This window comes from Nuphar pumila, chromosome 15, assembly GCF_984573655.1.
Source record: "Nuphar pumila chromosome 15, dmNupPumi1.hap1.1, whole genome shotgun sequence".
Taxonomy (NCBI): Eukaryota; Viridiplantae; Streptophyta; class Magnoliopsida; order Nymphaeales; family Nymphaeaceae; genus Nuphar; species Nuphar pumila.
Genome location: NC_143263.1, coordinates 84,487,276 through 84,510,938, shown reverse-complemented (window position 1 = coordinate 84,510,938; position 23,663 = coordinate 84,487,276). Strand labels below are relative to the sequence as shown.

At 37.2% G+C, this 23,663-nt stretch overlaps 1 protein-coding gene across 5 annotated transcripts; it reads right to left on the bottom strand.

Annotated features, from left to right (window-relative positions):
* Positions 1 to 364: 364 nt before the first annotated feature.
* On the bottom strand, positions 365 to 23,300 carry LOC149815829 (uncharacterized). 5 transcript variants are annotated; one of them, XM_089989625.1, is made up of 4 exons: positions 22,241 to 23,296; positions 22,018 to 22,068; positions 21,604 to 21,892; positions 365 to 686 (listed from the first exon to the last, which is right to left on the bottom strand). In XM_089989625.1, exons 1-4 carry the CDS (start codon positions 22,760 to 22,762, stop codon positions 670 to 672), a joined length of 879 nt encoding a protein of 292 aa, XP_089845751.1. In that variant the 5' UTR covers positions 22,763 to 23,296; the 3' UTR covers positions 365 to 669. The 5 variants fall into 5 exon arrangements, with proteins under 5 accessions (XP_089845751.1, XP_089845748.1, XP_089845747.1 ...); XM_089989622.1 differs by lacking the exon at positions 365 to 686 and adding an exon at positions 1,763 to 1,824 and having other exon boundaries at positions 22,241 to 23,298; XM_089989621.1 differs by lacking the exon at positions 365 to 686 and adding an exon at positions 9,096 to 10,873 and having other exon boundaries at positions 22,241 to 23,300.
* Positions 23,301 to 23,663: the final 363 nt, after the last annotated feature.

Below are 23,663 nucleotides of genomic sequence, written 5' to 3'. Positions count from 1 at the left end.
TTTCTGTAGTTTTTCATGTGTAAAAGCCCTACAAAGAAATTTTGGAACATTTTTTATTAAATAACATTATTAATGGTGTATTAAGCAACTAAAAATGTTTACCCAGGAGAAAACTTATTTTGATAGTAATCAGTTGCCAAAGTGAGATCAAGGAAAGCAATTCTGTTTTCAATTGCCTTCCATTTTTTATGAAAATCCTAGGAAACACTTGCATGATATGGACCACAATGCACAGTGGTGTTGTGCTGGGCTCTCTCTCTCTCTCTCTCTCTCTCTCTCTCTCTCTCTCTCTCTCTCTCGTGTGCGTAACTGATCACATGAAAATGTTCACTTATGTCATATGGAGTGCAAACACATAACCATGTTGGATCAACAAGTCTCGAATAAGAACAGGTGAAATTAAATACCGTGGTCACACAAACATACAAGGGGTCTACTTAGATATACAACAAAATCTCCATAAGCCTTCAAAAGAGACGAAACTGAAACAAGATGCACAAAGAATATCATCAAGGCTTTAGCTAGCTCCACAAAAGACCCTAAGGCAGGCAAGACATACAGCAATCTGTATACAATAATATTGTAAAGCATGCCAGGTTGTACATCACGTATGCACAATGACAAACAAGACAATATGATTCGTCATCTACTAACCCCAATCTCCAACTACTAAAGTTCGCTTGCCACTGCAGAGAAAAAACAGGCACTAATAATCAGAAGGGGAACAGTTCAGGAGGAAACAAGAAAACCTAAGCATAGAAGAAAGTTTAAAAACTGATCTCAGGCAAATGGACTTCTAAGCCTAAATAAATAAAAGCAAGTAGTAAAAAATATATGCTAAAATGGCATTCCAAAATCAAGCATTTCCACAAATAGAATGACAGACCACAAGAATTTCCACCAATAGAAACTTCATAATGAACTCCAAACTTTAGACAAACGGGAAATGATGGACTCATTGAAATGTGCTCAATGGTCAGTCAAACCCCCCTCCCCACCCCAGCCCCACTCCTCATCAGGCAGTCCATGGGGGGGGGGGGGACGTAGGATAGGCCTTGACCACACACATACAAATATATATATATATATATAGTCATTGGGAGTTGCTCACACGTTAGGTGCTAAATGAGCGTGCTAAATGGTTTTTTCAGTCTTTTTCATTTTATTTATAAATTTTGACCATACAGATGTGATCTATGTACTCAATTTTATAGGGATCAGCTCTCGAGGCATTCGATTCCGACACAGGTGGATTTTTATAAGGTTCGAAAAATCAACGGTCCAAAATCTTTGTAAAATTTCAAGGCTTCAAATATCATTTTTTTCATCGAAACACATGATCCAGGTGTAGATTCCTTGTAAATCGACCATGCCCAACACATTTATGGGATCGGAACTGCGAAAAAAACACCGAAAGGGCAGAAAAAACCGTTTAGCAAGTATCATTTAGCACCTAACGTGTGCACAGCTACCAATTTCTCTCTCTCTCTCTCTCTCTCTCTCTCTCTCTCTCTCTCTATATATATATATATATATATATATATATATATATATATATATATGAACATCTATTGATTACAATTCAACACTCATGAATACTAAGTTTGTGAACAAAGTTACAAAAGGTAAAAGAACTAACAATAAGATCAACATTGAAGGTCATAGAGACAAAAAAATAGAGGCCATACTCATGGTATTGACCATGTCAAACACATGCTTGAATATGACCACAAATTGTAGTTATACATCCAGTATCAGTGTCATAGGATCCATATTGCTAAGTGAGATGTCCATGTGACATAAGTTGGCTGTACCTTTGAAGCACTTATCTGTTAAAATGTAAACTGTAATATATATATATATATATATATATTTAATATTATTATATTTTCTTTTATTATTTTCTTTTTCTATTTTTCTTTATTTTCTTTTTTAGCATCTAGTTCAATAGAAACTAGATATTTGATCCAGTCAAGTTCCCGTTGGAACTTGACTGTGCAAATAGTTGTTGGATTGTAGTCCAACAGCTATAATAAATGTTGTTGGACTATAGTCCAACAGCTATAATAATAAATGCTGTTGGACTGTAGTCCAACAACTATATTAAGAGACGTTGGATTTCTTTTGAAGAGCTCAAAATGAGCTCTCCTCTCTCTCCCACTTTTTTGTATATATAGGGGTAAACCCCTTCAATGTAAATAACCATGCTTCTTAAGCATTTTGTTCATGAATAAAGTATTATTTATTTTTCAAGTGTTCTTCCTTTTATACCCTTTCAAGGGTCATGCTTGTAGTGTCTCCAACAGACACTTGTTTGTGAGTTATTTGTGCATTTGTTGAAGACCACCATTTCATTACATGGTATCAGAGCTACGAAGTCCTTAGATCTTGAAGTGCTTCCATCTCGATTTCCGTGCCACATTTACAAAAGGTGTTTCATCACCTTGTTCTTGGCTCAAGAAGATTTGTTTGAAGAAAGACGAACTTGTGCTACAAAAAAATTTGGTTTTGTATCCTCTCTTATTCCTTTGTCTACTCTTTTTCTTTTCTTTTTATTTTTCTCTCTCTCTCCTCCTATTTATTCCTCTCTTACCCTTGTAAAAGATGGATGACAATGATAAGATCACCATCATTCCTATGAAGCTAAATGATACTAACTATGTAATGTGGGCTTCGATTATGAAGCACCACATTTGGGGAAAAGGTTTATGGGGTATAGTGGATGGTTCCGATTTTGGAACCTAAACTATCTCTTACCAAGAAAGAGGGTGATAAAGAGGTTCCTCTAACGGAAGAAGAGAAGAGTAAGGCGTTAGCCACTTATGAAAAGAAATAGAAAGAATGGAGGATAGGGCATGCAAAAATTATGTCATGGCTCATCAATAGCATAGACATTAAAAAATGCTCTAGTCTAGCTAAGTTTGAGCATGCCGATAAGGCTTGAGAATACCTCAAAAACATGTATTCCCTTAAAGATATTGCACATGTATGCAATTTACAAGATAAAGTTCGGACAATGACTCAAAAAGATAAAACTATTCGAGAATATTATAATGAGTTGTCCGAACTTTGAGAAGAGTTGGCTTTTCTTGAGCCCAAATGGCATTGTGCCGAAGACATCGAGCTTCGCCAAAAGCAACTCGATATGGAACATTTCTATCAATTTGTGAATGGTCTAAGGCCGGAGTTTGAATCCACCAAATCGGCCCTTTTACATCGTAGAAAAATTCCTTCTATTGTTGATACTATAGAAGAGCTCACTATGGAGGAAAATAGACTTAGAAAAAGTACTCCAAAAGTTGATGATGACTTCGTTTTAGCTGTATCTAGACCGAGGTTCATACTCGTACTTACAAGCTGCCTCATTTTGGAAGGCAAAACGGTGACTTTGATAAAAGAAAAGTTATTTGTCATCATTGTCATGAACCGGGGCACTATAGGCCTCAATGTCCAAAGTTAAAAAGAAGAGAAGAGAAAAGAGTTGCATCTGTTGAATCTGAGTCAAAAGATCAAGATGCACCTGTGTCTATGGCTCAACTGATGGAAATCCTTCAACCTCTTCTCAAAGGGGTATCCTCCTCAACCGAAGCCTCAACTGGAGCGGCAATTGCATCTTTCTGCGGTCCAGGTAACTTTCCTTGGCTTTTAGATTCTGGTGCTTCTTTTCATATGACCCCAAATGTTAATAGTCTATCCGAATGTCTTAAAAATAACTCAAGTGTGTCAAAGGTTTTTACAGCCGAGGCACATCTCTCGAAGTAAAAGGAATAGGATGTTTTGAAAATCTTCAAAAATCCAAAAGATTTTTTATCCCAGAAGTTAGATATATCTCTAAACTTAATTTGAATCTCTTATCTGTCTCGCAAATATCTGATTATGGATGTAATATCTCCTTCTCTTCTCATGGTTGTTGGGTACAGGATCGTCAGTCAGGGAAGCTGATTGGGGAAGGCCATAGAGAAGGAGGACTTTATTACATGGACTTTTTGGAATTACCCAAGAATGCATTTTGTTATAATATTCAGAAATTAGAATTGGATTTATGGCACAAAAGGCTTGGCCATCCTCATATGTCTAAAATTCAATATTTTCCAAGTTTGAAAAAAAATTGTAATTCTGAAAATTTTTCTTGTAAAGACTGCATTCTTGGCAAAATGAAAAGGTTACTATTTCTTAGTAGAACTTTTGTTTCCTCACGACCACTTGAGTTAATACATTCGGATGTTTGGGGCCCCGCACCAGTTATTTTCAAAGGTGGTTATACATATTATGTCATTTTTGTTGATGACTTTTCTAGACATACTTGGATTTATTTTCTTAAACATAAATCTGATGTCTTTGCTAACTTCCAAATATTTCATAAAATGGTTAAAAATAAGTTTCAAAATGATATTTCTGTTTTTCGCACTGATTAAGGAGGAGAATTTATGTCCAACGAATTCAAAGACTATCTTAATTTACATGGTATTACACATCAAAGATCATGTCCACACACTCCACAACAGAATGGCCTAGCCGAACGCAAACATCGGCACATTATGGAAACTACTAGGACATTGCTAATTGGAAATCAAGTTCCAAAAAGTTTTTGGGCTGAAGCGGTCCTAACTGCCACCTACCTCATTAATAGGATGTCATCTTCCTCATTAAAGAATACAACTCCAATAGAAAAGCTTGTTAATTTAACTCCAGATTGTTCTAGATTAAGAGTCTTTGGATGCAAATGTTTTGTTTTCACCAACAGAAATGACAAACTCTCTCCTCGTGCAATCCCATGTGCCTTTTTAGGATATGCTGATAATAAAAAAGGCTACAGGTGTTTCGATTTTCAAAATGACAAATTATGTGTCAAGAAATGTATCTTTTTTGGAAAAAGAAAGCTTCTTTGAATTTGAAAAATCCAAGGATGTCACTGAATACTCGTTTTTAATTGATCCAACTACAAAATCCAATGAATGTGATGTTGGATGTGACCTTGACAATGATCAAAGTCCTATTGTTGTTGAAAATGATGATAATGAAGAACAAATCCATAGGGATGTTAGTCTACAATATTCAAGACGTAGAGAGCAAAATCTTCCATGTGCATTACAAAAATACTCTGAAGTCACACCTAAAAGAACGTCTAGAATCTCTAAACCTCCAGAAAAATTTGTGTCTTATGAATCTTTTTCACCCACGTATAGGGCCGCCATTACATTAATACAATCATATGTTGAACCATCATCCTATTCTCAAGCAAAAAATCATATAGAATGGATAGAAGCCATGAAAATAGAATTGGATGCACTAGAAAAGGCCAATACTTGGACGATACAAGATATTCCTCCGGGTAAGAAACCTATAGGTTGTAGGTGGGTATACAAAGTCAAAACCAAAAGTGATGGGACCCTGAAAAGATATAAGGCCCGTTTAGTAGCAAAAGGATATGCCCAAGAGTATGGCATCGATTATGAAGAAACATTTGCTCATGTGGCCCGTATGACCACTGTTAGAACTTTAATAGCCTTGGCCTCCATTAGAACATGTCCTATCTTTCAATTAGATGTCAAAAATGCTTTCCTGAATGGGAATCTCGTTGAAGAAGTATACATGGAAGCCCCACCTGGTATTAGTATCCCTAAGGGTAAAACTCTTTATGGTCTTAAACAGGCTCCAAAAGCCTGGTATGACCGATTTAGTCATGTTATGTTTGATATTGGTTTTCAACCTTATTTAACTGACACTGCTTTGTTTGTTAAGAAATCTGATGCAGGCATTATTATTCTTCTTCTCTATGTGGAAGATATGATCATCACCGGAGAACAAACAGGGAGTTGCAAATATCAAATCTCTTCTTAAAACTCACTTTGAAATGACTGACTTAGGTTTATTAAGATATTTTTTAGGCATTGAAGTTGTTTATTCCCCTCGGGGGTATTTGATATCTCAATCTAAATTTGCTCTTGATATCGTTTCTAGGTCTGAAATTACAGATGATAAGAAAGTAGACACTCCAGAAGTTGTCAATGTTAAAATGAAAATTGATGATGGAGAACTTCTTGATGATCCTACTCCTTATAGACAGCTTGTTGGAGTTCTTTCTTATCTTTCCATTACTAGGCCAGATATAACTCATGTGGTTCATACAGTCAGTCAGTTTCAGTATGCTCCCACCTCCGTGCACATGGGAGCGATTTTGCGTATTATTAGATACTTAAAATTCTCTCTTTCACGAGGACTCTTCTTGTCTGCTTCATCTTCATTAAATTTAATTGCATATACTGATGCTGACTGGGGAGGTGATCCCAATAATAGACACTCAACTACTGGTTTTTGTGTGTTCCTAGGTGAAACCTTAATTTCGTGGAGGTGCAAGAAGCAGCAGAAAGTCTCTTTTTCCTCCACCGAAGCTGAATACAGAGTCATGGCAACCATCACTATGGAGGTTGTTTGGCTCAGACGATTGCTAGCGGATATGTGAGTTAAAGCAACGCAAGCTTCAAAGATGTGCTGTGACAACAAAAGTGCGATCTACATTGCAAGCAACCGGACATTCCATGAGCGCACTAAACACATTGAGATGGACTGTCACTATGTCAGAGAGGAATACTTACATGGAACCATTTGATCTGCCATATGTTACATCAGAATATCAATTAGCCGACTTCTTCACCAAGCCTCTCGCTGCTCCCAGATTTCACTTCCTCTTAGACAAACTTTCGCTCATTGTACCGTAAGTTTGAGAGGGAGTGTTAAAATTTAAATTGTAATATATATATATATATATATATATTATTTAATATTATTATATTTTCTTTTATTATTTTCTTTTTCTATTTTTCTTTATTTTCTTTTTTAGCATCTAGTTAAATAGAAACTAGATATTTGATCCAGTCAAGTTCCTGTTGGAACTTGACTGTGCAAATAGTTGTTGGACTGTAGTCCAACAACTATAATAAATGTTGTTGGACTATAGTCCAACAACTATAATAATAAATGTTGTTGGACTGTAGTCCAACAGCTATATTAAGAGACGTTGGAATCCAACGTTTCTTTTGGAGAGCTCAAAATGAGCTCTCCTCACTCCCACTTTTTTGTATATATAGGGGTGAACCCCTTCAATGTAAATAACCATGCTTCTTAAGCATTTTGTTCATGAATAAAGTATTATTTATTTTTCAAGTGTTCTTCCTTTTATACCCTTTCAAGGGTCATGCTTGTAGTGTCTCCAATAGACACTTGTTTGTGAGTTATTTGTGCATTTGTTGAAGACCACCATTTCATTACATTATCAAATCAATAAAATTAGATTTCATTACATTATCAAATCAATAAAATTAGGTGGCACGGTTGAATACAAAATAAAGCAAAAGGTAACCAATCATTGGTATTTAGAGTTCCGAACTATAGGCATTAGGGAAGACAATCCTGGCATTCAAAACATCAACCTTGGGCAAATAAAGTACAATAAAAACTAATAATAATTATCACAGTTGCACATCCCATCCCAAAGACACCATTCCCCACTATCCTGCTTGTCTATTTATGAGAGGATTAAAGAAGACATTCTTATTTTAACCTTAGACATATCATATTTTTTTTATCCTATAAGAAACTAAACTCAACTAACAACCTATGTCACATGGACACTTCACTTAGCAAGTGTATCCTGTGTTGACAGGACACGACACTCGTACACACCAGGACACTTCATGGATACAATCAAACACATGTTGGACACAGTCAACATTGTGTCATTAACTTCTATCTATTTCCTTTTATGATATTGATTACTTATTTCATGTTTGCTTGCATTCTTTTCAAATTTGTCATCAATTTCAATACATTTCAATTTAAGCTTAGTTTTATGGTTTGATTTTAATTGTAGTGATTTAGAATTGTTATTATATATGTAGTCACTAGAATGTGAGAACTGAAAACATGAGAACTACTGTTTGAACCACAATTTTCATGGATTTTGTATTCTTCTCTTAAAATCTAACTGTACAGATGTGATCTATATGATTGGTTTTATAAGGATCAGCTCTTGAATCATCCTATTATGATGCATAAACAAGATTTGTTAAGGCTTTAAAATCAATGGCTCATAATCTTCATAAATATTCAAGCATCCAAGAATTACATTTTTTCATCTAAAATACATGATCCAACAATTGATGCATAGCAAATTCACCATGACAAACATATCTACATGGATTTGCAAAAAAACGTGATGGAAATGCCCATTTCACAAGCTAGTTCTAATATTTCTAGTGTGCTGAATCAGTCTTTAGCGGTGGTTGCGTCCAATGCTAAAACGTCTTTTTGCGCCAGCGTCGCGCATCCTTGGCCATTCATCAACTGCAATGGACGGCATGGGAGTTTTGGCCAGGGTTGGTGGACAAACTCATTGGCAGCTACTCCCCCAACCCATCTCTCTCTCTCTCTCTCTCTCTCTCTCTCTCTCTCTCTCTCTATATATATATATATATATATATATATATATATATATATATATATATATATATATATGCATGTGTGTGTGCATGTTTGACCATGTCTCTGTGCTAATTTTTTAGAATTGCCATGTCATACCACACATATCCACATCGTAACCCATTGCCGCATCCTTATCAATGTGACAGTTAACAACACAAATAAACAAAGTCTGTTAATAACACTAACTGCACCTAATGGTTCTAGGCTTAAATATAATCTGCACTGGTACCAACACAAACTTTTTCTAAACATTATTCGGAACCCCTGATGCTCAGCTTCATTGAGATGGCACATCAACTGGCTGGACTAAAAAGCATGTGTGGTGTGTGTGCACGCATGCATGTGCACATATGTGCATACACATAGTCACAAGCATTAAAAAATATAAAATATCACAATGTTATCATGATATTAATTAATATTCAATTATCAATATTTTGAAAAAATCTCTAATTTCATAATTAAAAAGTGACTTATTTCTCTCTTTACAAATTAAACAAGATTCTTCTTTATATTCTTTATTTTTTCTTTTTTAAGAACTTTTCTATCAAGCTCAATATTATACTTCTAAAAAAGCATTACTAAAATTTATCTTTCCTTAATTTTCTATTATCATAATTAAATTATTTAAAAAATTGTCAATATTTTCCAAGAGTTTCCTTATATTTCTAAAAACATTCTCAAGAAATTGGCCTGTTGAGATATTGGTGAGACTCACACACACATGAGAGAGAGAAAGCTGAATCCTAATAGTTTATTTAGATTTTTAATTACCTTTTAAACATTAAAAACCATGTTGATTGTAATTAGAGATGAACTGAATTCTTTTTCCTCCCATCCTATTCAAATTTTGGATGTCCAAAGAGCACAATTCATTAAATATTTTGACCTAAACTCTTTAAAATATTTAAATTAATCGATCAATTCCTGACATCCAGTTTATGTAAAAACAGAAACAAAAAATGAACATTGAAACCTTCAAACTCACATTGCATTGGTCATTTGGATGCTATATTTGGATGTGTGTACATGTGTGTGCTTGTGTGTTTGTATTGCTCTCACAAACTACTATCAGCAAGCATCTAGTGCACCTATTCAGCAGGTCTCCAACAAATATTATGTCATGTCTCACAAGATCTTTTTCCAACACATACAGATACAAAAATACAAACCTTGGTTCTGCCAATAATTTTGAATTTCTAGTATCTTCTTCAAGTCTTCATAACTAATGGCTAGGAATCCCTTGGTGCTCATAACTCATCAGTTGGTTGTCTTTTTAAATTTGCCATTAAAGTATCAATTATTTGACTCCCTTCATTTGGGTGACAACTGTAGGACCCCTAGTGTGGCAGTAGTATTTTGTACATCACATGGTTAATCAATGATGTAGCCTTGATGTGAAGGCCTTGTTTTATGCCTTGTAACTGAGAGAAAAGGAAGCCATACCAGAAAGCATTTGTTTATGATGGGATGAAGTCCACTCAATGGAAACTAAAGATAACCAAAGTTATTTAATGCATGTGTGCTTGTGTGTATACACATGCAAAAAGTCTGTCCTGGCCACATAACCGTACCATAAATGAAAATAAAATAACATTCTTGAGGCTTGGCAAGGCGCAGTAGATGCGCCTTTTTTTTTACTGTATGCATTGCAACTCAACATTCAATATATAATTTGAGTACATGGATGCTCTTTTATCTAAAGGTTTTGGCACTCCTCAACGTGTCAGAGGGCCATGGGATTCAGTATAGAAACTGCATTGTTCTTGATATTCTTTCTGCATAAGCACCATCTTGTCACCAAAGGTCATTTCATGATCACTCGATGACAATGCAGAATAGACTATTAAACCTAGTTTCTCATCACAAATAATATTTATGATGGAACACATCAACCATCATTTCCCAGTATCACTTAGTATCACTTATTAGTCATCTAGACAGTAAATGACATGGAGAAATGTGTTATACTGCATAAAATCAATTGGCTTGTTCGTAATAGCATAACCAATTCTCATAATATGTTTTCCTGAATCTCTGTAGAACCTTTAGTATAGGAAGGCCAGTTGGACAACATGAAACTGAAAAGATCTTTGCTTATTTCTCACTATCTAAATATTAACACTAGCAGAAAATTGGAAATGGAAGGGAAAACCTCACATGAACTCCCTTGTTGACCATCGATGCCATGATTGATTGCTTTAGTTGTCTCAAAAGGCTATAACCAACAAGGAATTGAACATTTTGACACATTCAGCCCTATGGTTAACCACATTACTATCTGAACATTTTTCTCTATAGCAGTTGACCAAGATTGGTAGATTCACCAGCTTAATGTGCATGATGCCTTTCTTCATGGCACAACTTCTTGACTTTATAGACCACCGATTCCCTGATCATGTTGTTAGAATACGTTAATATGTATTATACAGCAGGGGTATATTTGTCCATGTTTACATGTACTTTATTATTGTATTAAGGGCAGTTGTGTAAATTTGCTATTCAAGCAGTTATATTAAAAGAAGGATGGACGTCCCTAGAGGAATATGACCTCTATTGCTTAATATTTTCTTTTCTTCTCTAACGCAGGGCACACACTCCAAGACTGCAGACTTCGCATGGTATCAGAGCAGGTCCAGGTAAGTCCGATCAGGTCATGATTTATTCTGCCCTTATTTTCAAAATCTTTCTCTTATTCCTCATTCCCTTTTTACTTTTCCTCTTTCTTGCTGTTTCTATCATTAGATCTAATCTATTTCTTATTGGGTCAGATCTAACCTGTCACGTCATTCAGATCTACATCTTGTATATAAAAAAAAGGGAAGTTTTTTTTTGTTTTGTTATTTCTCCTCTAAATCAATCCTATATTGATTTGCGTGAACCCTATTTTGGTCACCACGTTTCTTGATCAGAACTGATCTCCTATATTCAGATCTGTTTCTGCTGTGCCAGATCTATTTCAGATCTGATCCTTTCCTACAGATCTGAATCTGTACCAGATCTGATTCCTCTTGACTTCAAATCATCACCCTTTCTTCCTTTAAGCCAACTGTTGAATGAGGGAATAACCACTCATTCTCCCTTTACTAACTGTTAATACTGCTGCCTAAAAAAACAAAAAAAAAAAACGCTGCAGATCTGTGTGCAGGCCTTTGGCTATCCCGATTTATAGTTCAATTTCTTCTTTCCTTTAACTTCATGGCTTCCTCCTCCCTTACTTCCTCATTAGTCGACCAACTATATTCAGATCTGTTTCTGCTATGCCAGATCTATTTCAGATCTGATCCTTTCCTACAGATCTGAATCTGTACCAGATCTGATTCCTCTTGACTTCAAATCATCACCCTTTCTTCCTTTTAAGCCAACTGTTGAATGAGGGAATAACCACTCATTCTCCCTTTACTACCTGTTAATACTGCTGCCTAAAAAAACAAAAAAAAATGCCGCAGATCTGTGTGCAGGCCTTTGGCTATCCCGATTTATAGTTCAATTTCTTCTTTCCTTTAACTTCATGGCTTCCTCCTCCCTTACTTCCTCATTAGTCGACCAACTAGTTTCCGAAAAGTTAGATGAATCCAATTTCACAACTTGGAAAAAACAGATAATTCCATTCATTTGCAGTCATGACCTGATGGGACACCCTGATGGATCCAAAGCTGCACCATTGGTGTTTGTACCTGTGACTAGGGAAAAGACAAAAGAAAAGGAAAAGGAAACAGCAAAAGATCCTATTACTGAATCTTCAGTTTATGTGAAAAATCCAGATTGCATCACGTGGTTCAAGAATGATCAGACTGTGGTAGCGTTCATCATGGCTACTCTTTCTAGGCAGGTTCTTCTTCATACTCCGACAGGAGTAATGGCTCGAGAGCTTTGAGATGTTTTACATAGATGGTATGAACAAATATCAACTCCAAAGATGTACCATCTGAAATCTGAATTTGGGTCCATAAAAAGGAGAAGTGGAAGTGTTGTTGATTTTCTAGATAAGGTAAAATATGTGGTTGACTAGTTGGCTGCCATTGGAAGCCCTGTAGCATATGAAGATGTATATAGCCAGACTCTTTGAGGTCTAGGGGATGAATACAACTTGTTCAAGACAATGTACATGGGACATGATTTGATCAGCTTAGATCCATGTTGAAATTCGAGATAAATTTCGGTATATCTACCAAGAAATAGGATTTTATGCCTCAACATGAAGTGATGGTGGCCTATAACTCTACTCGTGGACGTGGTAGAGGTAGAAGTTCATATGACAGTAGGTCTGCCGAAATTTTGCTTAATCCTAATGTCACCAATGCAAACGGGAATCACCAAAATGTGATGTGTAAGATTTGCGGAAAACGAGGCTATTCATGCTCAAATTTCTATTGGAGATACATTCCATCATATCGGCCTTCAATTGTAACATACCCTGCCTGATTTCGTCAGTATGCACACTAAGGCAGCAACATGAATAGCGAAAGAGGCCCTCGGTCAAGAACTTTTAATGCAGGCTTCAACCCTAGATATGATGGCTATGCTCCCATGAATGCTGGTTCATCTTCAGTGTCAGATCAAGAACCAGATATGGATGCTTTGAGTGCCTCATTTTCACAGATGAGTACAGGCAGCAATACCTGACCAACAATGCAGAACCAGCATCAATCACCTTCAGCAAGAACCAGCATCAATCGCCTTCAGCAAGAACACCTTGGTCGATGAGTCCAAATCAGCCCACATGGACAACATCTTCTTCTTCTTCTTCTTCTCAGATATCGCAGTTGAGCCCCTGGTTCCTTGATTCTGGTGTTGTTCACCATGTCACAGGTGATGCACGCACCACAGGGAACCAGCCGAGTTCGGATGAGCGCAGGGATACGACAGCCAGGGCAGTACGGCACACCAGGGTATTCGGTTAGCAGTTAAGCAGGCAGGGTGTTCAGCAGCAAGCCAGATCGGATGGAGTGGTTTCGGCAGTGAAGATAGGCATTACGACAACATGTTTTGAATTGTGGGCCGCCCAAATGCTTGGCACCAAATGAAGAGGTCATCCCTATAAATAGGGCATGCTTTTGTAAATGGATCATTATGTAAATCTGATCGGTTTTGAGAAATAAAATTCTTTTGTTTGGCTCCATTTGGAGATGGCCTCATTTACGAGGATTGGCCTTACTAGTTCATTCCATAAACTAGCAAGGATTTCACTTCACTCCATCTTCTTTCTTCAGTCTTCATTGCCATAGGAGACTAATCCGGAATAACATCGCAAGTCCAGAACTGTGATCATCCTTTAACAATTACTGCAATACGAAGGCATTCTGCAGCAGTGAAGCATACTCAGCCGAGTGCCACACAGGGCCTAAGCTGTGCATTGCTGCAAGTGTATCAATGAGCATTAAGCTCATTAATGTCTTATTACTATCGACAGATGAGTGCAAGCACATCATTCAATTTAGCCTCACTCTTAGCCCGATCTGACTCATTTTACTTGTAGTTACAGTAGCAGTCATCGCACGATCGGAGCTTAGGATCATCGCACATCCACGAGACTAAGCACTTCATATCTTACGTAAAGCTTCCGATGTCTTTAAGCTTATAGCTTAGAGCGTCGATCAAAGCGTAAACAACTAAGTGCATCAACAACTGTTATTTTCAAGAATTGCTCAATTAGATTTGTAGCTTATCTCTTGATTGCAGGCTCAAAGCGGTGGAACTCACACATAACCGTGGCATTCCTGCTTTGCACGCCAGGCGAGCGCAAAGCCAAAACCGCATCCTTGTGCCGCTTGCCGCTTAGGTTGAGCATATTGGTTTCCGCATACGTTGTGCACCTTGCGCACTTTAGTGTTGTAAGTTGTGCGTTGCGTTTGACGTTAACGTCCATGCGCCTATAAGCGACAAACTCCCGCGTGCGCCTGTGAGGGCCGAGAACCTCCTCGCGCCTACGTGTGTTGCGATCGTCTCCACGCCTGCGTGCGTCGTAACACCTTTGCGCCTACGTACTCCAATGTTAGTCATTACTGTGTGTGCTAGCGCAACTGTGCACTAAAACTTGTAAAACTTCAGTGGTACAGCCTCCGCAGTGAGATCCTTTCGGGACCGACGCAACAGATTAGAACAACCACCGTTCACAGTCCTTCTGGTCCCTTCTGTCTTCCCAATACTTTCCTTGTTCCTAATATTACATATAATTTAGTTTTTGTGTCTCAGCTTATCAACCAATCTAATTCATGTGTTTTGTTTTCCTCTTCATCCGTTTTTGTGAAGGATATTCACACGAATCGGAACCTCGTTGAAAGGAAAAGATACAAAGGTCTATATGTCATCAATGAAGTTCCTGTCAGTCGTCCTTAAATTCTGGTGTCTGAAGTGATTTTCTTCAGTGATGATGTCATGTTGTGGCACAAATGATTGGGTCACTGCAATTCTGGTTTTCTTGAGATTCTACGTAATAAGGGACTTTTTCCTTTGAAAAATAAGTCGTTTAAAGGTTTAGCGTCATGTATTAAGTGTGAAGTTTGTAAGAGTCATGAGCTCTCTTTTAGTACTTCTAATAAAAGAGCTCCATTTCCTTTAGAATTAATCCATTATGATGTTTGGGGTCATGCACCCGTGCAATCCTTGTCCAAATCTAGATATTGTGTGATTTTTGTCAATGATTTCACTCGATACACCTAGATCTATTTTTTAAAATCTAAAGACCAGGTATTACATGTCTTTTAAAACTTCAAAATCCTTGTTGAAAACCAATTATATCGTAAAATATTATGCTTCCGCAGTGATGGTGGTGTTGAATACGTATCTGTGGGATTTTCTAATTACTTAGACGATAATGAGATTAAGCGTGAGCTGTCCTGTCCAAGGCTTTCTCTAAATTGGTAATCATCATTTTTATATTTTGTTAAAAATTTAATTTTTACACTAAAAAATCATGAAATTTAAGAATAGTCACTTTTATTTTACTTTTTATTTGTATTCCATTTCAATTCCCATTCAATTCTTATATTGTTTTTTATTCCTCGCATCCCGCTTCCTATACATTTTAAAATGCATAGCTTCTCGCTTCCGCTTCCCGTATTGTTTTCCGCTTTCACTTCCTAGTCTGACAGCCTTGGTATGGACAACAACCTGACTACTCTCTTAAGGACTTTTGGAAGCAGATGTTTTGTACACATTCATGATTCTATGCGTGACAAATTTTCTCTAAAAGCTCAATTATGTAAATTTGTAGGATATGATGATATATATAAAGGTTATCGATGCTATAATCCCACTACAACAAAGCTGGTCGTAACCAGACATGTCACGTTTTATGAAGGTGAATTTGATAATAATAATGGTGTCAACAGCAGCATAGACCCAAAATCATCCATGTTTTTTTGGCCAACCAGACCTATTATCAATGAGATAGCTTCAATAAATAATCAGCCAAAGGATGCAGCAGTAGATAGTAGTGACGTCATTAAAGAAAGTTATAACAGATTTGAATATGATTCAACTGCGAATCAGCTAGGAATGTCTTTGAGTATTACCCCAAGGTATATCATAGACGCAAACAGGCTGGAGTTGGTGAGCCTTAGAATCATGATAAATCCCATCCTTCTTCACTGGAAGATTCTTCTCAAAGTGCAGATACCTCAGGTGACACTTATCATTCAGATCATATTAGAAAATCACAAAGAATAAGGCATCCACTCCAAAGATGGGTAAGTTATGAGACCTTTTCAGAAGAATTTCAAACATTTGCTTTATCCATTGATTTTGGCCAAGAGTCAGGATTTTATCATGAAGCAAAGAATACTTCTAAGTGGATAGAGGCTATGAATGAAATTTTTTTTGCGTTTTATGAATGTGAAACCTGGGAAGTAGTACCCAGGCCTTCAGATAAAAACATAATTGACTGAAGATGGGTTTAGAAAATTAAGTATAGAGCCAATGGCAGATTGAGAGGTATAAGGTCAAATTAGTTGCAAAAGAGTATACTCAAGAATATGAATTGGATTTTGATGAAACATTCAGTCTTGTTGTGAGAATGGGTACAATTAGGATTGTATTTTCTCTTGGGACAATATATGGGTAGAATATTAGCTAGATGGATGTCAAAAATGTGTTTCTTCATAGCAACCTACATGAAGAAGTTTACATTGAACACCCACCTGGGTATCTCGAGGGAGATACTCAAACTACATTAACTCACTTGAAGAAAACTATTTATGGTCTGAAGCAAGCGTCTCGTGCATGGTTTGAAACCTTTAGTGTTGCAGTTTGTTTTTTGGGTTTTGTCAGAAGTCAGTGTGACTATTCATTATTTATTCACTTCAATAGCTCTCACATCACCATCATACTTGTCTATATAGATGATCTTGTAATTACTGGTAGTCATTATCTCAACTTAAATACATGCTCAACAAAAGATTTCATATGAAGGATTTAGGTTTTCTCAGGTACTCCCTTGGAGTGAAAGTTGATCAGTCGAATAACTTCTTAGTTCTGACACAAAGTATGCCATGGATATATTCTTCAGTCGACGCGGGTGCGGCACCCAGTTGGCCGAGTCCCTGTGACATAGACAGGATATATTCTTCAGGACGAAAGGTTGTTGACATAGAATTAGTCGTGTTGGCATTCTCAGATGTGAAATGGGCTAGCGATCCATCCACTATAAGGTCAGTTATAGGTTATGTTGTTTCCGTGGGATCACATCTAGTTTCTTGAGTAAGTAGAAAGCAAAAGAATGTAGCTCATTCAAGTATTGAAGCTGGATATAGAGCCATGGCAACCGTAACGGCAGACATTTTGTGGACTAGACACTTATTATTCAACCTTCATCAAAGGCTTTCGAAATCACTCTTATTTTGTGATAAGATAAGTGCTATAGCTATTGCTACCAATTCGGTCCAGCATGAAAAAATGAAACATGTAGAGATAGATCAATATTTTGATAGAGAAAAGGTTGATAATCAAGAATTCATCCACTCTTTCTCAGAAGCGAAGATCAAGTAATAAATTTGTTTACCAAACCACTTTCCTCTTTGAGACATTGATTTTTAAAATGCACATTGTCCATGGTTCATCAAGAACTCTGTACAGTTTGAGAGGGTGTTAAAATACGTTAATATGTATTATAGAGCAAGGGTATATTTGTCCATGTTTACATGTTGTGCTTTATTATTGTATTAAGGGCAGTTGTGTAAATTCGCTATTCAAGCAATTATATTAAAAGAAGGAGGGACGTCCCTAGAGGAATACAACCTATATTGTTTCCTATCTTCTTTTCTTCCTCTTTCTTCTTCTCTAACACAAGGCACACACTCCAAGACTGCAGATTTCACACATATGTCCCCAATATGGCTTAGAATAGGCCACAAGAGCTTGGTTTCAAAGACTAAGTTCCCACCTATGTCACACGAACTCGGCTAGGGAGGCGCCGCACCCGAGTCGACACGCCCCGACACAGGTGCGGACACGGGTGCAGCTTCGGACACGGCCCAGACTCGGTCAACGAGATGAGGTCGTGTCCATCATTGTTTTGGACCCGATCAACATTGACCGAGTCTAATTTTGTCCATTTTTAGGGTAAAAAACAAAAAAAATGATCTTTTTATATATTTTTTAAATATATATATATAGCATGAGTCAGCGGGACCCGAGCCGGGGGGAGCCCCACACTCATGCTGGTGCCAAACTTTAGAGGACAATATCCACATATATGCACACAGGATATATATATATATTTTTTAAATATATATATATATATATTTTAAAATATATATATATATAGCCGAGTCCCCGTGTCCAAAATTTTTAAAATTGCGCCGCACCCGTGTCGCAACTGCACCTGCACCCGCACCCATGTGACATAGGTTCCCACCTTAAATTTAGTTGGTTCCTTAGCTCTAGAGCAAAGGATTCATTGTTTATCTATAAGGATCGGATCCTCATATTCTGTACTTGTCTATGTTGAAGATATTCTTGTCAGAGACAACTCTTCCCACATCTTCCAACTCATTGATAATTTAGGCCAGAAGTTTTCTCTCAAGCATCTTAGTCCATTTCTCTATTTTATGGGTTGAGGCTACCACGACTCCAGGTAGACTCTTATCTCAAGAGATACATTTTAGATCATTTGGATCATGCTTCCATGACAAAGCCAGACTCATATAGATGTCATTTGCAATTGATGCAAATTCAAAGTTTATGATGGCTACCTTAATAATTCGATTTTTATCAAAGCATTATGAGAGCACTTCAGTACATGACACTAGTAGGCCTCGTTCTTTGTAATAAGCATTATGTCAGCCCTGAGGCTGACTACTAGGCCACAAGTAAATATGTGGTTTTCTTAAAACCTGATCTACCTACTTTGAGCTTTAGAAAACAACAAGTTGTGGCCTGCTCCAGTACTGAGCTTGACTACCAGGTCATCATAGATGCCACAAGAAAAACAATTTGGATTGAAACTCTCCTGACATAACTAGGCTCGCCATAAGTTCTTTGAAGCCATAATATTGGGGCAACATATCTCACAGTTAGTCTAGTTTTCCATCATCAAACTAAACACATTGAGATCAACCTCACTTTGTTCATGACCGTGCTGCAAGAACACCAGGGGTCCGATATCTTTCCTCTAAAGATCAATTAGTTTATATCATAGTCACCTATATCGTTAAAGGTAATTTCTTAGTAAGGGTTTTTCTTGGAGATATTTTGAAAAAGTAATTTTTGTTGGGAAAATTGAAAAGTATAAATAATAATAAGAAACATAGGAAAATAATAGGTTTTCTACTATTTTTTCTTGCAAAAAAGATAAAGAAACAAGTCTTTAAAGTTTTTAAAATACAAAAGAAACCAAAAAATAGAAAAACTGAACTTAAAATATATAAAAATAAGAATTAAAAAAAAAACATCACAAAAATATTGTGATATTTTCATTTTTATGATATTTTGAAAATATCAACGATATTGGTTACCATGGTTTATGTTCTTATAAAGGCTTTGGCTGCTAGTCATTTTCAGTTCTTGAAATCCAAATGAAATACTCAGTGTTTAGTTTGTTGGAGCGTGATAAGGATTCAAAGCTGGATAATATCCAGACTCAATCCAATAAAAGAAAGCTTTCAAATAGAGTTGGTCTACATGATCTCAAAAAATCCTATACTATGAAGGCAAGTATACAAATAATAAAGATAAGAATGATAAAGTGGAAACTTGTTTAAAGGATTATGAGAAAAAGAAGGGAACACGACCATTGACAATTTAGAAGGATCAATAGGTAGGTTTCCCTTGCCTTTTATAAGTAGTAACCTATAACTATTTTTAACTTGTACATTACCTTCTTGTATAAGATGGAGACCTGCCAACGATAGGCATAAGATGGAACCTTTGTATAAGATGAAAACTTGCCAATCATGCATACACAAATGTGAAGAAATTTAAGATTACTAAAGTAGAGTCTACATTTTACACAAATGCACACATACATACATGTGTGTGTTTGTGTGCAAAATGTAAATCTATCTTTATTTTTCTTTTTATGTGTATGCATGATTGGCATGTTTTTCATCTTATACGAAGGCTACAGTTGATAGGTTTCTTATACAAAAAGGTAATGTATAGGTTAAAGCTAAGATACATGTTACTATTTACACAAAAAGGGAGATCTACCTATTAATGCTTTTGAATTGTCAACAATCTTGTTCCCTTACCTTTTCTCAAAATACTTCAAACAACTTTCTACTTTAACATTCTTATCTTGATCATTTGGACAACTAACCTCCATCACACAAGATTCCCTAAAATCATATAGATAAGCTCTAATTAAAACCTTTCTATTATTGGATTTATTCTGGATATCATCCAGCTCATGAATCCTTATCATGAAGAAACAAAGAAACAAAAATAAGAGCAACCAGAGGACAACATAGAGATCGTGGGAGGATGTAATAATGATGACAATGATGGCAACAAGAAGGATGAGGGTGGCTCACAAGGCCCATCTATGCAGTCAAAAGTTGCAGATTGTCTCCAAAAGAACACATTTTCACAATTAATTTCTGCAAACTAGGCTTTTCGAAACTAATATCCTAATATTTACTTGCAAGGACTACTAAAATCATTACTTGAGCAAGTTGATGTCATGGTTTAAACTTTAAAGCCACTAACTCTTTTGCAAAAGGGATATCGCATGATCAATACTGAGGGTGGGTTACAACAAACCTTTGATTAAATATGCTCTTATGAGTTTATGTAATCCATTCCTAGTAAAAGGGTTACATATAGGATAACAATATAGAGGCAGAACCATCATGCAAGGGCAGAAATTGTTAATGAATTTCATGGATACAAGCACCTATTGGAACACAAAGTTGCAGCATCCAAAAGAACATTACCAACTTTAGTGAATTTAGGACTCTCTCTCTCTCTCTCTCTCTCTCTCTCTCTCTCTCTCTCTCTCTCTCTCTCTCTCTCTCTCTCTCTTGTTACGGAATAATTTGTCCTTGAAGAACATTAAGATGTAGACATTATTACAGTGATATTTACCAGTTGTTAAAGGATGGACAGTGAATGACTATCTTAATCCATTTGGTCAATAGGTTGAGACATTTACTGATATAAAATTTGCTGATGTTCAGTATTTGTGTATGTTGGAAGGTCCATGCTTAACATAAGAAGTTTGAGGGGTTAAATGCTTCAAAAGACATGGGGCACAAAGAAGAAGGTATTGAGAGTTGAGACACCAGGGGAGGAGGTTGCTCGGGCCCTTTGAGGTCATCATTCCCACTTAGAAATGTGGTGAATGCAGCAATGACAAAAGAGTATATTTCAACAGACTTGCATATCGGTAGGGAAACTACAGAATACAAATGAAAGTGAAAAGATATAATTTCTCATAAAAAGCAATGAAACAAAAGAACTATAAACTCAAAGTGTCCAGGCATCCAATATGATTGTGGAAGCATTTAATCTTCTAATTCCATCCTCAGCTTGATCCAGCAGAGGGTCAATTGTAGCAAAAGAAAATCAAAGAAAAAGAAATGAAAAATCAAGACCTGCAGCCACCACAGCACAAACAATAGCAATAACAATAAACAGTATAACTACCCAGAAAGCGGGAAAGGCAGGTGAAGAAAAACTCACATCTAGATGATGACTCAACTAAAACGATATGCATAGCCGTATTGTTCGGTGGAAGTTGAAGACGCAACGGGTAAAGCTTCCCGTTAAGAGGATTACGAGAACAGATTATAACATCGTGAAGTCCCGTTTCCTCCTCCACCTTCTCTGATAGATCGTCCAAGTTGGTTCCTCTAAACATAAACGAAGGCCATTTGGCGGTATCATCCGCATCATCATTTCCATCCGCAATAGCATAATATATAACCCGGCCTTCAGTCCTGGGCAGTGAATTGCTTATTGAAGAAAGAGACTGCAAATCAGAGCATATCAATGAATGAATGTGAAATATCCACAAAAGAATCATCGAAATCAACAAAATGTACCACCAGTTTCAATTGTAACTAAAGCAATAGTTGCTCTATAAACCAAACAGACCTCTGTTCTATTAAGACTTCCAGCAGATGCAGAATTTTCACCCTCATTTACCTACAACATACAATCACAAAGACAACCAATCACGATTTCATGTCCGTCTATAACGAAAAGAAGGAAAAAACAGAGGTTGTATCGTTAGCACCAAATTACTATCAACAACAACGCAATGGAATTCAATGGGAAAAATGATCAAAAGGGATCGAAAGATAGATAGTTTGTCTACCACTGCCTCAATGTTGGGTGGTGGGACTGAGTGCGGAGAAGCATTCTGGTGCGATAATGGCGAGGTTAGGGGCACTTGAATCTCAACGACGTCGATCTCCCACAAAATCCAATCCTGGGTAGACGTCCGATGTGGGATATCGTGGGTAATGGAGTTTCTCCACGGTGGTAGGCCTCCGTTAGCGCGGAGGAAGTTGCCGTAACGCGTCTTGAGCTTCACATTGAACCCTTCTCTGATGGGTTCCCACTCGAGGGACGAATCAAGCCTTCTGGGGAGCGTCTGAAGGACCTTCTTCCCCGTCATCCCAAGAAGGAAGGGCTCGTTGGACGCCGTCAGGTACAGGCCATAGCAGCTCTTGAGCCGAAGAACGTTGCTCCCCTCGACGAATTCGACAGTCCACCGGGCGTTGCGAGACGCACCATTACGATTTTGGCACACCGATTCCTCGTCTTCCTCCGCGTAGAGGTACTTCTCGTGATGGCTACGCAGCCGAACGGCCTTGGCTTTGTGGAAGAGATCCATCAACAATCTCTGAACGATCTATACGCTATCTTTTATAGGGTTGAAAACAAGAACACCAATACGTTTCTATATCAGCAGAATCAGATCGAATCAAGATACAAACAAGGGGCAGCGAATCAATTTGTGGGGAAGCTAGAAACAACCATTGAATTGAATCAATGAAGCAACAAAAACAGACCGATTTCTTTGCGAAGGAGGAGAAATCTAATTAGACCATGATATGCACCAATATGGGTGATAACAAGAACACCCCAATGAATCAAATCAAGCCAAACACAAGGGTAGTGGGTTCATTTCACAGCAGAATCATGTCATTTCTTGTGTATGGTAACGCGTACTTTTCGTGGTTGAGGGTCAAGAGAAGTGGGAAAGGGTAGAAAGATGCGTTGAACTGAATCAGCGAAGCAACAAAAAGGTAGCCAAAAGGGAAAAGGATGGGCAAGAAGATCCAGATAGCAGTTGAAGAAGAAAAGAAAGGCAGGAAGTGGTGGCCGCAAGAGAGAGAGAGATGGGAAAAGAAGGGTCTGAAAGGGGGAAGGTTCGAGCCTTCTGCGGGGATTTGCGGTCGAAAACCGTGTTTTTTGACTTTTCTTTGGAACTTTCCACGGAGGAGGATAGTTGGATTTTCATGACAGGTCTGACACATAGCAGAAGGAGAGAGAATGGGTTAGACAGCGAAAAGGTGCGTTCGTACTATTTCTTTTTGCCATGACCTGGGATCAAAAATAGGTAGTTTAATTTTATATTTTATGTGTTGAAACTTGAAAGTTGGAAAGTATAACTAGTTTAAGGGTCGTGTGTTTATGCAGCGTTACATCTTAACCACTTCTTCACACGGACATCCATGCATCTTCAGAAATGTATAATATGAGTTCTTTGTTTTTATGTTTATTCGAAAATG